Source organism: Pyricularia grisea (assembly GCF_004355905.1).
Source record: "Pyricularia grisea strain NI907 chromosome Unknown Pyricularia_grisea_NI907_Scaffold_1, whole genome shotgun sequence".
In the NCBI taxonomy this organism is placed as follows: domain Eukaryota; kingdom Fungi; phylum Ascomycota; class Sordariomycetes; order Magnaporthales; family Pyriculariaceae; genus Pyricularia; species Pyricularia grisea.
Window position 1 is genome coordinate 1,591,904 of NW_022156716.1, and position 17,127 is coordinate 1,609,030.

The window sequence follows — 17,127 nt, forward strand, 5'->3', positions numbered from 1 at the left end:
TTTTTTTTTTTTTTTTTTTTTTTTTTTTTTTTTTTTTTTTTTTTGGATCAGCGCCGCGCGTGCATATCCAATGCCTGCATGAACACGTTGGACGACCATCAATGATGATGAAAAAGGCATAATGTTCGCATTGCGGACGGTTCCGTTAGGGTCCAGTCGAACTTAGATGTCGTCAGACATTTTCCTTTTTTCTCTCATGCGCATCATTGAATGGAGTATCCTATACCTATTCTCATCCCATATGATCAAAAAATATATATACGTGCTTTACCATGTATGGTCCGTCCTGTACACAGATCGTGTACCAAAAACAAATATAGCAAAACTGTAGAAAGGAGGTATAATGAACAACATAAGGCACCGGCATATCTTGTTGTTCTCATTGTCAACAAACAGCCATTTCCGTTTTTAGTAATCCCGTCCTTCGTATCATGACATGAAAAAATACACATTAGTTGCACACGTAGCTGGCGATGCCTCGTAAGCCTGCATTTCTAATCGGTCTCTGATTTTTCTTCAGTTGTCGTTGGTTCCAGTTCTGGGACGGGTTCAGGTACGGGTTCAGGTTCGGGTTCGAATTTCGGTAGCTTAGGTCCCAGCTGCACGCCCTGTCCAGTGAATTCGATATGTTCATTCGGTCCGTTGCCCAGAACCACTGCCAGAACAAGGTCAGTATCCAATACGGCATAGACTTCTGGGTTTATGGTTCTGAAGGGAGAGAAGGAAAAAAAGACAATAAACTTACGTCGGTCATACAGGTGGTAGCTCATAACAATGAGAACAGGCAAGCCAACCATGACCTTGAGCCACTGCCTCGCCCTATCCTTATACTCCTTGGTGTTGGTATCATACGGCTCGGGCATTTCATCTCGATCTTGAAATGCTGGAGGTAAAGGTCCCTCTAGAGCTTTCTTTACTACAAGAGGTTGGGGTGGAGGTTTCGGAGCCGCTTTCACCTTGTCCGGAGCTGGAGGAGCGAATCTTGAAGATCCGGCATCTTTCGTCACACCAACCGTCGGAGTGTCCGTTTTGGCTGGCGAAGCCACCTTTGAAAGTCCCGGGGCAGGTTTTGCAGTTGGCGTGGGAGCAGTTGTTGCTTTCGAAGCCGGGGAAGGTGGTTTTGTCTCCTTGTTTACCGTTGGGGCCACGGTAGTTGCAGGAACAACCTTGGGTGCATGAGGTGATTGTGCTGCAGCGGGTGTACTAGACTTGGCCGAAACTGTTGATGCCGGCACCGAGGTCTCTGTCTTCTTTGAAGACTCTGGAGTTGTGGAAGTAGGCGAGGAACTTGGGGAAGATGCCACCGGTGTCTTCACTTGCGTGGATGGGACTGCTTCCGTCGCCGAGTCCGTAGTGTTTGGTACTGGCGAGGTGGAAGCTTTTGTAGTAGATGGACTTGTTATCGTGCTCGAGACAGATGATGTCTTCTTGGACGGTTCGGTAGGGCTTGCGCTCTTTGTCTTGAGTGTGGCCTTTGAGCTGGAGGCTGCCGAGTCTGTGGATGCACTTGCCGTTGCAGGGCTCGTTGCTGCAGTCTTGTCGTTGTCCTTGGCCATAGGCGCCGATGTTGTTGGGGTTTCCGGCGCGGGCGGCGAGCTTTCACCGGCGGCAGCAGCAGCAGCAGCAGCCGCCGCCTTTGCCTTTTGCGCAGCGGTCATACGCTTGGGCTTGACCGGGACCTCAGCGGCCGGCGTATCGCCAGCTTCAGCAGCCTCGGCAGCCTTTTGCGCCGCCGTCTTGCGCGTCGTAGTCTTCTTCGCAGCCGTGGTCGTCTTGGCCACCGCGGCCTTGGTCGAGCTGGCCCGGGTGGTCTTCTTGACCGTCGTCACAGGGGTTTCCGCGGCGGCATCTGCAGGCACGGCAGTATCCGTATCCGCTGCGGCGGCGGCAGCCTTTTTCCTCGTCGTCTTGGGCCGGGTCGTCGCCGTCGTGGCGGTGGTCTTGGTGCTGATCTTCTTGGCCTCGGCGGCGGGGGTCTCGGCCGCCGTCGTCACCGAGGCCTTGACGGTGCTGCTGCGCTTGGCGGTGCTGGTCGCGGTCGCCTTGGTGGCGGCGTGGCGACTATGTATAAGCAGTGCTCTGAGGCTCATCGGTGAAGAGGCCGAGGCGCCGGTGCGGATCCCCGCCGCCAAAAGGCAGCGTCTCACGGCGGGAGCGCCGCCGATTCGAGACATGTTCGGTTTTATTAACCTTGCCACACTAAGCACTTAAGCGACCTTTCCGTTGTCGCAGTTGTTAGAGCCTGAAAATTTTACCGCCTTTGACATAAAAATTGCGGTTCTGCCAAATGATAGGCATCCGGACTGAGCATACCTTCAAAGTGTGCTGCGAAAGCGGAAAGACCATCATGGAATTTTCCGGGTACAGGGTGTATAAGCCAGCTGTGATGAAAAAAAAAAAAAGTTTCCAATTAAACCAGCCCAGAGCTTGTCGCGTCACGTCGCGATGTTCGAAATTAGAATTCATGCATTAGCGGACCGTTAATGTGGGCCAGCGGGGTCATATTCAGGGGTTTGAAGCCACAAGAATTGCAACGACTCTGATCCCCAATAAGAATCTGGGTTAGGGTCTTTGTGAGAAGTTACGTCACTGAATGTGCCAGTCGAACACCTTTTTCCGGCGGCAACTGGGATGTCTCCGATCTGATTTATGTACCAGTTGGTGGTAAACAAGCCTCGAAGATACCTCTCTTCTTCAGACACTACACACTTGACAGGTCTTCTTGATCTGACGGCTAACGAGACCACCTTGAGTCCGCAACCAAATGATGAGGATGAATTTGTTACAAGCGTTGTGTAGCTGGTCAGGAACCCGAAACGACGATTTGAGCTAGGTATTTCATATCCGTATACTCGTGTTTCAATAGTAGTACTTGACAACTAAGAGAATCATCATTGGCAATATTGTATTCTTGGCATGTAGTTTCAAGTACTGATGATTGTAAATATGTAATAACGTGCATTGAATCAGATATCTTGCGTACTACGTATGAAGGTTACAGTGTCAAATATTAGCTTTAAATCAGATTAAATTACCAAGGTACCGAGTCATCGACTTGACCCGAGTCTCTGGTTCGATCAAATGTAAATGATTCAGCCGTGGGACCATGCCGTCATATTGATAATGCTCTGTTGCCTCTATTCCCATTTCCGAGGGGTTTTGTAGAGCCGGTACTGATCCTTCAACTGAATACCTGCCAGCCCGTAGCTTTCTCCATAGGTACCTACCATATGTTGTGGTGATCTGAATCGTGTATTGGTTGGAAACTTGTTAGGGAGTGGGGTATTACGAAGTATTACCTAAACTAGTAGGTACATGTACATTTTTGCTTATTGATCTTGGGAGAACAGGGCGGTCTCGAAGCGGATAATCCCGCCATAGGTAGCTATGACGTCTGAAGATGGTGCAATGTGCAAACGGACAAACCTTATGTGGAAATATAAAGAGAATGTGAGAACGAGCTGCTGTTGACAATCACAAATCCTATCAGAATATCATTCACGAAAGTCACTCCTCTTACAATCACGAACGTGTCATCATCGCAAGTTATAAGCTATTATCAAAACATATAAGCAATCAGTACAAAGAATCAACAAAATGTCGGCCAAGAGCGTACTAATCCTAGGCGGGAGTAAGCTGTCTCACCGCATATATCCTTGACTAGTGTGAGATGATATCGTGTTAACATATACCTCCTAAACCTCCGTCAAGACGGCAAGATCTCAAAATTCCTCACTCCCATCCTGCTAAATAAGGGATGGAGTGTCACGAGCGTCATCAGGAGTGAGGATCAAGTGGCAGGCATAAAGGCACTTGCGCCATCATCAGCCAGCCAGCGCCTCAAGGTCCTCGTCCACAGCGTCGAGGATGTGAAGAGTGAGAACGATGCCAAGTCAGTACTGCAGGAGACAAAGCCGGACTACGTCGTGTGGTCGGCTGGTGCTGGCGGGAAAGGACCTGCATCGCGAACATTTAGTGTGGATCGAGATGCAGCCATCTACTTTATCAAGGCGTAAGTTTATGGTGACAATCAACGAAGGAGCCTTGATTGCATAGCTTCACAACCAAAGCAGCTGCTGACAAATTCCCACCTCTCTAGATGCGCCGCATCATCCACAGTCAAGCGTTTCCTGATGGTCTCATACCTCGGCTCGCGCCGCGGCAAGCCCTCGTGGTGGGACGACGAATCGTGGGCTGCCATGCAAAAGGTCAACACCGAGGTGCTGCCCAAGTACTACGAGGCCAAGATTGCCGCCGACGAGGTGCTGTACCGAGAGTCGCGCGCCCGCGGACGGGACTTTGTCGGCATCAACCTGCGGCCGGCTACGCTCAGCGACGAGCCGGCGGGCAAGGTCGAACTGGGAAAGACTAGCAAGGCTACCGGCAACGTGAGCCGGGCCAGCGTGGCCGAGGTGGCGGCGGAGCTGCTGGCGCTGGAGGACGACGCGATTGGTAACTGCTGGATTGATTTGATGGATGGACAGGACGAGGTTGCTGCTGCCGTGAGGAGGGTCGCCAATGAAAAGGTCGATTGCGCCGAGGAAGAGCCTGTGTTTGAAGAGAAGTAGAATAAGTTCTACTTGTTTTTTCTTTAAAAAATAATTTAATGATTTAATGTGCTTGATGAGCATTATTTCGCAGATCTGTCCATCGGTTGAGCTTTTCTTCCTCTCTGCTTAGCCTGTGCTGAAACCTGGAGGTGAACAGCGGCTATTTGATGTCGGCAATTTCAATCGACATAACGAATGAATTGTTTCGTCCCTAGATACGCACTCGGTCAACGCGCAACGCATCATATTAGTATGTAATATTGGACATGAATATGACCCGTCAATAATCATTTTCATGACGGTTCGTTTGTTTGACTCCGTCTCCGACTCCGCACTACAAAAAAAAAAAAAAAAGCTTTCAGTGGTAACGGACGCAAATCAATTTGGATCTTTACCTTGGGTTGTCAAGATGCGGGGAAATCAAACTTTAGTCTCCGATTTAATACTTTGCTCCCAAACCCAAAGGTGCGGAGCCTCGGTTTGCACCCTGACACTGACTCTAATGGATGTTTGGATGAACAAGGTCCCAATCTATTGGGAAATATTGCCTCGGTACCAAGTTGGGAGGGAGTTACGCATTGTTTGAGTTGCTAGGAGGGTTTCATCACTTTCCAGAGCTGATATTAACTCTTTTCCATCCCAATAGGTATTCACTTCATATACCAACCCAAGCGGCAAAATATATCAACTACCATTACATGTTTTACATGTCATCAAATAAACATAAAATATACATACCTCTCAATACCAAATTAACACATTCACAGACCATGGTCCAGCCACGCCGACCAGTCAGAATCGCCAATATCAGCGGCTGCACCGGTGATGGACCACTTGCACTCCGTAGAGCTGTCCGCGAGGGTCCGGTCGATGTGATCACGGCTGACTACCTTGCTGAGGCCAACAACGGTAAGGCCCTTGGGAAATGAAATACCTTTAAACAAATGACTACGAATATGACCGTGCATGCAATAAGCATACATACATAATACCCACCTGAGACGTCCACTAACACCCCGTAAACTTCTTTCCACTTGCCATCACCCAGCATGGCTCGCATTTGAAAAGCTACAAGACCCCAAGAAGGGTTATGAGCCGGGTTTCCTCCGCCAGCTGGACCGCGAGACGGCCCACATCATCGCCAAAAATGGCATCAAGGTCGTACACGACGGCGGCGCCCTGAACCCGGAGAGTATGGCCCGCGAGACCAGGGAGCTGCTTCACTCCTACGGCGTGACGGGCCTCAAGATCGCCTACGTCGACGGCGACAACGTCATGGGCATGCTGGATCAGCTCCAAGCGCCCGAGAGGGCCGCCAAGCATCTCGACGTCGAGGGCAGGACGCTCTCCGACATTGACAAGCCGGTGCTGAGCGCGAATGCGTACGTCGGAATGGGCGGGATCGTGGCCGCGCTCAAGTTAGGTGCCGACATTGTCATCTCTGGGAGGTGTTGCGATGCAAGCCCCGTTATGGGTATGGAGACGTGCCCTGTGCAAGACAGTCCCAAGAAACCCTGCTTCAGTCCCTAATGGTATAGCTGATGAAGATATTGCGTATAGGAGCTGCGGCATGGTGGCATGACTGGTCCGAGACTGACTACGACCGCCTGGCCGGTGCACTGATTGCTGGACGTATGTGAGGAGTGTTCCCCCGTTTCTGTGTTTATCACCAGGTAGTTGATCAGGTCCCGCGCTGAAGCTGACACCATATTTCATTCCCTCCCACCCAGATGTTATTGAATGTGGATGTTATGCCACGGGTGGTAACTTCTCTGGCTTCAAACATATCCCAAACAATTACGACCAGGGATTTCCTGTTGCCGAGATAGCAAACGATGGTACCTTTGATATCTTGCTGCAGGATGGCGCCAGGGGCCTCGTCAGCAAAGACACAGTCACGGCGCAGCTGGTGTATGAGATTCAGGGGCCATTTTACCTCAACCCAGACGTTGTTGCGGATTTGCGAGAGATCAAGATCAAGGAGAGCGGAAAGAATCGGTAAACTAATATTCTCCTGCCCGCTCTTCAAGATGCATTTCATCCCTTTCTAACACACAAGTCTTTTCTGGCACAGCGTCACCGTCTCTGGAATGACGGGCTCGCCACCCCCACCGACAACAAAGCTTGCCATCTGCACACTGGCCGGCTACCAGCTCGAGATTTATCTCTTTGCGTCCGGGCTCGACATACCCGAGAAGCTGGCTTCGCTCCGTAGGCAGCTGGACGAGATCATCGAAAACAAGGCCGACTACACCGTCCTCCGCGTCGACCAGTATGGCGTCCCTCAGCACGACGCCCCTACTGAAGCTCTGGCGACGTGCACATTCCGCGTCTTTGCGCAGGCAGATCGTGCCGAGACGCTGGCCACACTTCCTCGGACTATAGGAGGTTATACGGTCCTGGGTGGATACTGTGGGATGCACATGTGTCTGGATGTGCGGATGGTAAGATGATGCCTTGCCTTATGCTGGTGGTTGCTGCTGCTGCTGCTGCTGCCACCCCATAACCGGTTGCCAACTTCTCCATGCCTCTTCTCAGCTCCTCTCACAGCTGACATTGGACCACGGCAAACAAAAAACAGCTCCAACCCAGACCATACGTCAACTACGAGCCCTTCCTAATCCCCTACACGGACGTCTCCCTCCGCGTCACGGTCGACTCCCAACCACCCATGATCGCACGACCACCACCCAAAACCCAACCGTTCGCGGGCCAAATCTCATCCGACTCGCGCGAGCCGCACCGCACTCTCGAGCACGGCCCGACGACGCGCGCACACATGGGCACGCGGGTGCACGCGCGGTCGGGCGACAAGGGCTCCAACGCAAACGTCGGGTTCTGGGTGCTCGAGGACGACGAGTACGAGTGGCTGCGGTCGTTTCTGTCCGTATCGCGGCTGCGGCTGCTGCTGGGCGACGAGGACCGCGGAGACCGACGCTGGGAGGTTGAGAGGTTCGAGATCCCGGGCCTCAGGTGCGTGCACTTTCGAGTCATTGGCATCCTGGACGGTGGGATCAGCTCCACTTGGAGGCAGGATGGGTTGGCGAAGAGTTTTGGGGAGTTTTTGCGTAAGTTTTTCTTTTTTTTCTTTTTTTTTTTTCTTTATGATTCTTGCATCTTCTTCCGACTGCCACATACGACCATACCCACTGGAATATACGGGATCCCGTCCGCTCTCCCCTAGTCAAACCAGTGAGGGCCGAACTAGTACTCAGGTGGGTGACCACTGGGGAATCCTCGGTGTTGTATGTTTTTGCTTTTGCCCAACCCACCATCATTCTCGTTGTGTAGGGGCTATTGGTAGTTCCAATACCCATCACCCCCTTCACGAGTAGAGCCATGTTTTGTGTGCCTGTTCAAAATCTACTTGTCCCTTTTCTGTTGATCCTGCGCCGTGCGGGTGATTGCTTGCAAAGAACAAACTTTCTGTTCCGCATATCTAACGAAATCATCTTTGAACAAAAACAGGCGCTCGGGTCGTGGATATGCCGACAAAGTTCCTTGAAAGAGGCATTATTTCCGGCGGACGAGTTGCTGAACTACCTTTGCCAAGCCTGTCTCGCCTGTAGGCTGCCGGCTATGTTTGAAGGATTCTGTAGATATGAAAAAGAAAGTCGCCTATATAAATCGGCGTTATTGGACAGTCGCGCAGTCATTATACACTAGGTCTAGCACCTTTGAAACAACTTACCGGCTCTGGGCGGAGCTCGGAAACTGAACCCGCGCGCAGCCTATCGAATCTTACGGGCAGCCACACCGATAACTGCTATGGGAAATCAAACTTGTTCTAACCATCTCTTTGCCTCCCGCCAGCATACTTGGCCTTGCAAGTCTTGGTCATCTGTGATGCGTACATACTGGACCAGTTAGACGTCAGGGATGCACCGGAGAGGCGACGTCAGCAGTCCGCACACAAGCTTCAGCAGAGTTTTATGCTTATTTCTGTTCCCCTTGGCTAGGTTTCAATTAGAAAACCTGTCATCTTCCGCCATCCGCATGCCGAGCTCTTTCTATTCAAGGCGCAGTCCCCATGCTCTAGTCTCCCTTCCTCATTCTTCCCTCACTGTGCCACTGAATGTCCCTTCGTATTCACATCTTTGATGCGTCACGGCTAGAATCACATACACAGACATTTGACCAGCCAGTGCCCATCGGATAAGTAAGAGTATAAAGAAAAGGCGTAAATTGATAAAAGAAAATGAATCGAAAGATGTGACAAAGAGACCAGCAACAAAAGTCCCCGAGGGCTATGCGCGAGACAGCCAGATCTGACGAACAGAGAGAAATAAGTCTATATACAGATTAGCTTTGTTTTAGAAAGATGACGAAATCCCTGAGCCTACCCCGGAAACAAACAGTGAACAGTAAACCAAAAAAAAAAAAAAAAAAAAAAAAAAACAAAGCGCCTATCGTAGCAGATGTAACACGGCTGGAACGTGTTTCCCGATCGAGTCCCCCCCTAAAATCGCCTGGTACTAGGTCCGCTACCACCAAGGGCGTCAGGGCTAAGGAAGCCAGCCACAGACTCGATGACAAAAGGGAGTCTCGGCTTCTGAGGGTCATCCACATGGTAAATTTTTCTTCTCATAAGCGGTTAGATCACGCCATGAAGCTCCGGAAAGCCCGGGGGATGTTGTCAGAAACATCCTCTCGTCGGCTACGCTGCCGGCGGTTGCGGAAGTTGTTCTTGCCAAAGTTGCCGCCGAAATTGCCGCCGTTGTTTTGACCATTATTGTTCTGACCGTTGTTCTGACCGTTGTTGTTCTGACCATTGTTGTTCTGACCATTGTTGTTCTGGCCATTGTTGTTCTGGCCATTATTGCCGTTGTTTTGTCCATTGTTGTTGTTCTGACCATTGTTGTTGTTCTGTCCGTTCGCCGAAACTGTAAACTTCTGGCAGTCATCCTGGGACCCACGCTGAGCGACAGGCATGATCACGGGCTGATGGTTGGAGCCTGAGGTCAGGGTACAGACGCGATAGTTACCGGCCGGAAGACCCCCCTCTACCGTCGCCGCCAGGAGACCTTGGCCGTTGCCAGCATCGTCAATACCCTTGAAGAAGGCGAACTGGGTCGGGTTGGGAGGCTGAGTAGGGTTGAGACTGTTGCCCAGATCCTGCACCGTGATGTGAGTGTGGCCGATGATCTGCCCCTGGCCGTTGAGCTTTTGCGGAGCCGTGTAGTACGTCGCCACAGCGTTGGTGAAGGAGCCGGCCTGGAGGTTGATTGTCTGAACCTGGATTTGGAAATCCTGTCCCTCAGGGATGGTATCGCCCATCTTTGGGTTGATGATGACGCTAGCTACCATATTCTGCTTGGATGGGATTTGACCCATGGCTGTTTGGTTGCATTGATTAGCTTAACAGTCTAGTTTCCAGGTATGTGTTTCTTAAGAGGACTCACGAATGCCGTTGCAGGATCCATCGACAAGTTGTAGACCGTTGGTGAGTGTCTGACCAGCACAGAAGTTGATGAAGTTGTTCTGTGAGGTATCGGACTGGGCCTGAGCGTCATTTGCACCTATCGCATCACTTCCATCAAAGAAGGAGCCGGACTGGATTGCGTTCTGTGCAAGCTGTGTAGCGTCTCCGCCATTGTTGTTGTTGTTGTTGTTGTTCTGAGCCAATGCCAACGTGGAAAAGAGCGCCACAGCGCTGACAACCTTTCGAGAAACCATACTGCCCCAGTACCCCTCGAGAAAGCGAATGTATATATGATCCGAAAACTGTTTTGGATTAAATATATAAAAAGCGCGTAAGAAAGGAATGGAATATGAGATGCACGGTCAACGTGATCTTCTTCTCTTGACTGGCAAGACAGAATAGAAAACGAAATAAAAGAGAGGATGAGAAGAAGAGAGTGGATAAGAGAACCGAGATGCGAAGGTTAGTCTGGGAGGAAGAATATGATATATTGGGTGCGAGACTTTTCCCCCCTGCAGATTGATCATGGCGCCCAAAGAGCATGTAAGGTACAAATATTCCGCTTGGCACTCCGAGCGGCATAACAGGGAATAAGGAAAAGTACGGCGATCTCCAACGTGTGAGCCAGAGACAGCGGGTATTGCGAAGAGACAGAGAGGCATTTTCCCCCATGTGGGTGTGGGTGATGCATAGGAAGATGGCGATCCCGGCTGCGCATGGAGATGTTGAAACTGGGTGTGCCAGCCGCCCTTAACAAAGCCAAGAACAGTGCCTCTGCAGCACCAAAAGGCTGCGAAAACAATCTGGCTCTGCGTGTAACAAACGCACGGCTGACGGGGGCGGTGCGGCTGATGTTACAGTAGAGCTTGTGTCCGGAGGTTTTGGCCCACGTCTCTTTGCGAGTTGTTGAATGGAATTACTTGAAAGAAGCAACTTACTTGGAAGTTGGTGATACGCTCGGCGGTAACGGTTTAAAGTCTGAGCTTGGGAAGGGGGTGAAGATGAAGCACGCCTCCTGTCTAAGAGGTGAATAAAAATATATGCTGAAGCCTACCGTTGCATCCGTGTTTGTTCTCATTTTCCATCTCATGAACATCAGTGGTATCCGTCTTATGAACTATCATCCGATCAGAAGTCGATGACTGTTCCTGTCAACTATTCATGTCACCATGTTTCCCAGTGCCAGACTAAGGAAGGGATTACTTCTAGAACCCTGATTTAGGGGATCTAAACTTGACCCGAGCAGTAGGTAAAGATATGCAAAAGCCTCCGAAATCGTGGGGATGAGAATAAGCTCATGTGGGTAGTATACTAGCTGCAGGGCCGTGCTTGGGAAACTAGATAGGATAGACCTAGTCTACCGAGCCCTACGAGGATTGGTTCCGATTGACATGTTCGGACGAGTTCCTGTAAGAGCTCAATTGGGAGGCCAGGCAGTTTGGTTGGGTGACTAGCAGTGCGCAAAAGGTAAGGATAAGACCGCCAATGAAACCCAGCCCCTTGTGCGACTGTGCCGGGTCCATGGTGGTCATGAACTCGAAACATGATCACAGCGGTGCCGGTTATCATCCATGAACAAGGCCACCGCTTGGCGTATGAGGCAATGTCTGGGCTTTGGAATTTAATAGAAAAAAAATTCTCCAAGAGAGAAATCCTTCTCCAGAAATCCTTCTCTAGAACTTAATTCCGTGAAAGCGCGCGCTTTGATGACGGTCAATTGTTTGGTGACATGACTTGCAATCGCCAAATTTTGAAGAGGAATATGTACTGTATTACAAAGTGAGATCAGCAGCACTCGAGGTGAAGTGGCTGTTAGAGACCACCTTCGTATTCGGCATTATGTAACTTCGAGGCGCGAACTGAAATCAAGGCGCAATTATGTTATAATGTTATAATGTATTGCGACAGATGTTTGCACGGTAGTTGGTGTATTGTAATGGTGTTGGTGTTGGTTTGTTGAGGGGTTCGTTTGCCTGTCCCGGATGGCGGGTGACAGGGTTTGATCACCCGGCAGTCGAAACACCGAGCGGTAGGAGGAGAGAAAAAGAAAGGAAGGGACCTCGGGTCGTCGAAATAACAGAAAGAAAAAAAAAAGAAAAAAAAAATACTTGCAGGCTTGTGCCTGCATGGTCAGCAACTGTCATCAGAGACAAGGTAGGCAATGACACCTCATGCGCTCGCTGATGCGAACTGAGGGTGTTGGCACTGTTGCACATGGGATCAATTAAAGTACAGTACAGTACAGTCCAATGACCACTGAATGGTGGGGGGAAAGGTCCGAGCCGGCCTCTATCCCCGCCGGCCCACTCTACTTTTGCGGGTGCGGCACCGCGTACCTAGTTGATGGTGTTCCTCTACATCCGCACCAGACAGTCTGATTAACTTAATTCAAGTTTACTGCGAAAATTATGTATATACCGTCGCTGCGCAGGTACAGACGGTGCGGGATTAGGGAATTTGACCTAATTTTCGTCTTAAAACAACCCTTCGGAACGCGAAAAATGTGGAACGCCGAAAAATGTGCTCCGAATCTCGGTCTGCCTTCCGGTATAGCAGCGCCTTGTGTACTACTATCGAACGCAAGAAAATGCGGACAAGATGACAAGTGGACCCTTTTACCACTGCGACTCTTTAGCTACCTTACTCATTCAAAAGACTGAACCCTGAACCTTAACTTCGTACTTTGTAATTACGGTCCCTGTCCGCTTGCAGGGAGACAAAAAAAAAAAAAAAAAAAAAAAAAAAAAGGCCCTAGCCAAGCAACTAATAAAATTGTCGGTAACAACGGAAACACAGATGGGATGGTTTGCGCTTATGCATTGGCGAGATAAAGGATTGATTGATCCCATAGAATGACAAAACAAAATCTCCAAGGGACTCTCTGTCACGGTCTCCATTCGGGCGGATCTTGGGATCAATGAAGTTTGACTGTAATCCATAGGTGTCTGGGTTACCTGGGGCAGGAAAGATAACCGAAAATTTTCATCTCATCATGCAGCGACCAAAGTCATCATAAAGCCCGCATAGAGCCCACATCTTTGCCCACCTCAACCATCAGCATCCACATGCCCGCTCTCCTGGAAACAAAACTTTTGGTCATTCGACTCGCCAGATAACCTCGAGACTGGTGCAACCTGCTATCTCGCTCAGCTACAGGCTCGTACACCATCACAGAATATCATTTCTCTGCACCATCTCTGGAAAGTTTTCATCGAGGCATCTTGGATCAAAAGCACATATATTAAAAAATGGCTGCCTCGTCCACAGAACAGCGCGCTGGAAAGCGTCCGCGTAAGTTTTTTTTAAACCCAAAACACCAATTGCGATCGCAAGCTTGCCTGCAGTTCTGCAATGTCCCGAGGTACATACCTACTTTGGTGGCGAGTTTGAAAGCTGTAGTCTGTCATTCCAAGAGACAAACAAGGCGTCCATCCCACACTTTTGCTCGAAGCGGAAGATTGCCTGAACTTTTCCGAGGGAGGGCGGTCTGGATGCACATCCTTTGGGGTTTTGCATTTCCCCGCCATCGTGTTTGCCTCGACACAACATAGCCAACAGGGTCAAAACAAACTGGCGGGGTCTCCTGTATTTGCTTTTTTGATTGCTCGCCAAGACGCAAGGCTGCTCTTGGACGGCGCTCGCATTGGAATTGAAACAAAGCAGACGAAAACATTTTCGAACTTTGACTGACTCTTGCATCTGACCGTCACTTTTTCAACATGACAGGAACCCAATCGCTTCCTCCCCCAGAGCTCCCGCAGCTGGTGGCCGAACAACACCAGCCCATCCCATCCTCGGACAAAGATTCTCGCCGGTTGATTGTCGTTCTATCCAATGCAAGCCTGGAAACGTACAAGGCATCGCACTCGGCCGGTCCCAACCGCATGGGTGCTGCCCCGCGAGAGGAGAAGTACTCTCTGCTCAACAGCGACGAGCACATTGGAGTCATGCGCAAGATGAATCGCGACATCAGTGATGCCCGCCCTGATATCACTCACCAGGTCTGCGCTCTTTCAACCTGTACTGCGTTTGCATTCAACATGCATGCTAGAAAGGTCTCATTCAAGACATTTGGCTAACCTGTCCACGAAATCGCGCCCATCGCCGGTGCTCACATCTTCTTCTCTATAGTGCCTACTCACACTGCTAGACTCGCCTATAAACAAGGCTGGCAAGTTGCAAATCTATATCCAGACCGCCAAGGGGGTCCTCATCGAGGTGTCCCCATCGGTCCGCATCCCGCGAACATTCAAGCGCTTTGCTGGATTGATGGTTCAACTTTTGCATCGCCTGTCCATCAGGTCGACCAACTCGCAAGAGAAGCTCCTGCGCGTGATTCAGAACCCCATAACCGACCACCTGCCACCCCATTGCCGCAAGGTAACGCTCAGCTTCGATGCCCCAGTCGTTCGGGTCAGGGACTACATCGACAGTTTGGACCCCAAGGAGAGCATATGTGTCTTTGTGGGTGCCATGGCAAAGGGTGCCGACAACTTTGCCGATGAATACGTGGACGAGAAAATCGGTATCAGCCATTACAGCTTGTCAGCTAGCGTTGCTTGCAGCAAATTCTGCCATGCCGCCGAGGACTGCTGGGACATCTTATAAGGGAAATAAGATAGTATCCCGCCAGCCAGCCAAACCCCCAGCCGAAGCGAGCACGTAGAGTTTTCGTGGAGTTACTCCGTTGGGGATGTGTGAAGCGGAGGTGGCCAGGTCACACCTTCCCTGGATGATTAGGGAGGTAACCTTTTTTTTTCTTTTTCTTTTTTCCTTGCTCTATCCCTTCCCTAATTTTCGACTTGAGAAGGGCCAGAACTGCCAGGGCTCAGGTCCGTGATACAACATCGCGGGCTAACGGCCAAAGGCAAAGTTCTTGGTATACTTGGGCTGTCTGTTTTTTGCGCTTTCGCTGTTTTTACAACCAAAACATTCGGGCGTTCAACAACGGATCTCCAAGACGCTTTCAAGTGTCTGATGTTGCTGCTAGTTCAACCCGGCCAACATTTTTCCCCCTTTGTTCACTTGCCATTTGTTGTTTTCCCTTCCTTCCCCCTCATTTACGATGGTGAGCAATGTAGAGACCACGCACACAGCCAAAGTTCAGTGAGAGCTCGGCAATCAGTCAGTAGCTTGGCGCTGGTACGTTTGTCTGAGTGAGAGCTCAAAAGACTGGAGCTTTGCCACACTGTGCATTTGCATCTGCATTTTCTCCCCGGAGACTGGTGTGCACGGAGTGGAAATCTAGGTCTTTTCAGAAGACCGCCGAGGACTACCGGATCTGGCACCGAAGGCGGTTTCTAGGGTGGAGCTACGGAGTTCTGGGGAAGCGATACTGGAATGGCGGTGGACAGCTGAGATTTTCGTGTTACTTGCTTTCTCTGTGCGCAGGTCGTTCTGGGCCCGCAGAGATGACTTGTCACGTTCAATGTGGTCAAAGAGTGGGAAAACAAATGTCGTTGCGAAGGAGCAATCTTAGGGGTCCTGTAACATTACAACGCCAACAAAAAATAATAATAAAAAGGGTATGACGAGAGTACGGGGAAAATAACAACAGTGCAGTGTTTCGAGGGGGAAAAAAAGCATCACCAGTCTGACGTCGATGGGAGCTCAGGGACCTTCATTGCATCACACAGTGATTCAATCATTATCTGGCACGACGACACTTATGGCATCATGCAGTTGTCCGTGCTGCAAGTAGCTGAAAGAGGAAGCAGAAGCAAGCACTGCGGCCCAGCGGGTGGTTGGGCTTGTGGCGCCTAAACAATTCAATGCGAGCTTGACGGACCCGGTGTTTTTTCTTCTAAAGGCAGTTTTCTGGGTCACGATGTCTGTATTTTTGTTTGCTTTTACGCTTTACTGCAACAGGACGTAATACCAGCCCAAAAAAGCACTCTTTGCAGAATGCATGCTATTAGTTTTCTATCCCGGGCTGGGCTGCAGTAGTGATACGTAGCAAAAAGTCACGCGCCTACGGATAAACGTTGTACATACTCCGTAGGTACACAAAGGGGACCGGGCGGGTGGAATACCGGGTGGTGTGGCCATTCATGGTAGTCCAACAACCCAACAAGCCTAGATGCTTCTATGGTTTTTTTTTAATTTATTTGCGAAGTAGGTAATTTTGGGTTGCCTTTATTTCCACATGTGGATTTTGAGAATAGGAAACCCCCCCTCCTCCGTGACGGGATACGACCTGTTCCAAGACGGCGCGGTCAGGAACAAGAAGCTATTGGTCTAGTGAGAGCCAACAGGAATGGCAGCAACACAGATCTGCTTCGTGACTGGGTGTGACAATGTGCATTCAAATCACACCTTCCTGACGGGCGGTATCAGAGCCGATGTGTGACAAGGTGCGCCGACGACAGGCGAGTGGTGATCGCTAATGGGTTTTAACAATCAGTCAAGTCTGGTGCTCTTTCCCCTTTTCCATTGCCAACCTACGGAGTAGGGTAATCATTACGGAGTACTCCGTACCTTGGTACCCTAGGTAACCCCCGCACGGGGGGTACTGTGAAACGATTTATGATTGGAGAAACACATCAAAGAGACAAAACGAATAATATCCTGCCGCCAGTTCTTCAGGAAAATAAGAAGAAGAAAAGAAAAAAAAAAAACAATTATGCTAGTCACTGGCCTGTCACGTCACGTCACACACTCACACACTCACACACTCACACACTCACACACTCACACACTCACACACTCACACACTCACACACTCACACACTCACACACGTCTTACCACGAACAGCTGATGCCAGGCGCGAGGCGAGGCGAGGCGCATTATCGAAATGGCTGGGCGCCAAAGGAACCCCCGTATTGGCGTAAGCGGCACAAATCGGGATAATAACACTTACGTGTACGGAGTATGTACAGTATGCATGTCCTTATGCTTTATCGAATGCAAATGAAGACAAAAAAAAGCTGATAAGCAAACCCCTTCTAGAATTTTTCTTATTTTTCTTTCTTTCTTGCCGGCACTCAATTGGCTTTTCCCGGGAAAACCACGTCGTGAAAGCGCATCATCGATGCATCGATGGGGGTGTTTGCAAAGATATGGAAAGTACGAAGTACCCAAGCAGAAAAGTAATCACCAATAAGAACCGGGCCAAGCGTCTTGGGTCTGTTGATCGAAATGTACCCATAAGTGTG

General features: G+C 50.1%; 5 protein-coding genes across 5 annotated transcripts; 3 read left to right on the top strand and 2 right to left on the bottom strand.

Annotated features, from left to right (window-relative positions):
- Window positions 1-225: 225 nt before the first annotated feature.
- On the bottom strand, window positions 226-2,174 carry PgNI_00422 (uncharacterized protein; the record flags this gene model as incomplete). The annotated part of the gene is made up of 2 exons (XM_031120502.1): window positions 226-655; window positions 746-2,174. 2 exons carry the CDS (start codon window positions 2,172-2,174, stop codon window positions 495-497), a joined length of 1,590 nt encoding a protein of 529 aa, XP_030987627.1. The 3' UTR covers window positions 226-494.
- Window positions 2,175-3,597: 1,423 nt separating this feature from the next.
- Window positions 3,598-4,568, top strand: PgNI_00423 (uncharacterized protein; the record flags this gene model as incomplete). Its single annotated transcript, XM_031120503.1, has 3 exons — window positions 3,598-3,631; window positions 3,712-4,012; window positions 4,100-4,568. The coding sequence occupies 3 exons, from the start codon at window positions 3,598-3,600 to the stop codon at window positions 4,566-4,568; spliced, it is 804 nt and encodes a 267-aa protein (XP_030987626.1).
- A 603-nt stretch (window positions 4,569-5,171) lies between these two features.
- Window positions 5,172-8,432, top strand: PgNI_00424 (uncharacterized protein). Its single transcript, XM_031120504.1, has 7 exons — window positions 5,172-5,459; window positions 5,599-6,024; window positions 6,111-6,182; window positions 6,281-6,548; window positions 6,625-6,994; window positions 7,132-7,618; window positions 8,019-8,432. Exons 1-7 carry the CDS (start codon window positions 5,249-5,251, stop codon window positions 8,117-8,119), a joined length of 1,935 nt encoding a protein of 644 aa, XP_030987647.1. The 5' UTR covers window positions 5,172-5,248; the 3' UTR covers window positions 8,120-8,432.
- A 717-nt stretch (window positions 8,433-9,149) lies between these two features.
- PgNI_00425 (uncharacterized protein) lies at window positions 9,150-10,231 on the bottom strand (the record flags this gene model as incomplete). The annotated part of the gene is made up of 2 exons (XM_031120505.1): window positions 9,953-10,231; window positions 9,150-9,886 (listed from the first exon to the last, which is right to left on the bottom strand). Exons 1-2 carry the CDS (start codon window positions 10,224-10,226, stop codon window positions 9,150-9,152), a joined length of 1,011 nt encoding a protein of 336 aa, XP_030987639.1. The 5' UTR covers window positions 10,227-10,231.
- Window positions 10,232-12,647: 2,416 nt separating this feature from the next.
- PgNI_00426 (uncharacterized protein) lies at window positions 12,648-14,797 on the top strand. The gene is made up of 3 exons (XM_031120506.1): window positions 12,648-13,263; window positions 13,699-13,973; window positions 14,104-14,797. The coding sequence occupies exons 1-3, from the start codon at window positions 13,221-13,223 to the stop codon at window positions 14,578-14,580; spliced, it is 795 nt and encodes a 264-aa protein (XP_030987657.1). The 5' UTR covers window positions 12,648-13,220; the 3' UTR covers window positions 14,581-14,797.
- The last annotated feature ends 2,330 nt before the right edge of the window (window positions 14,798-17,127 follow it).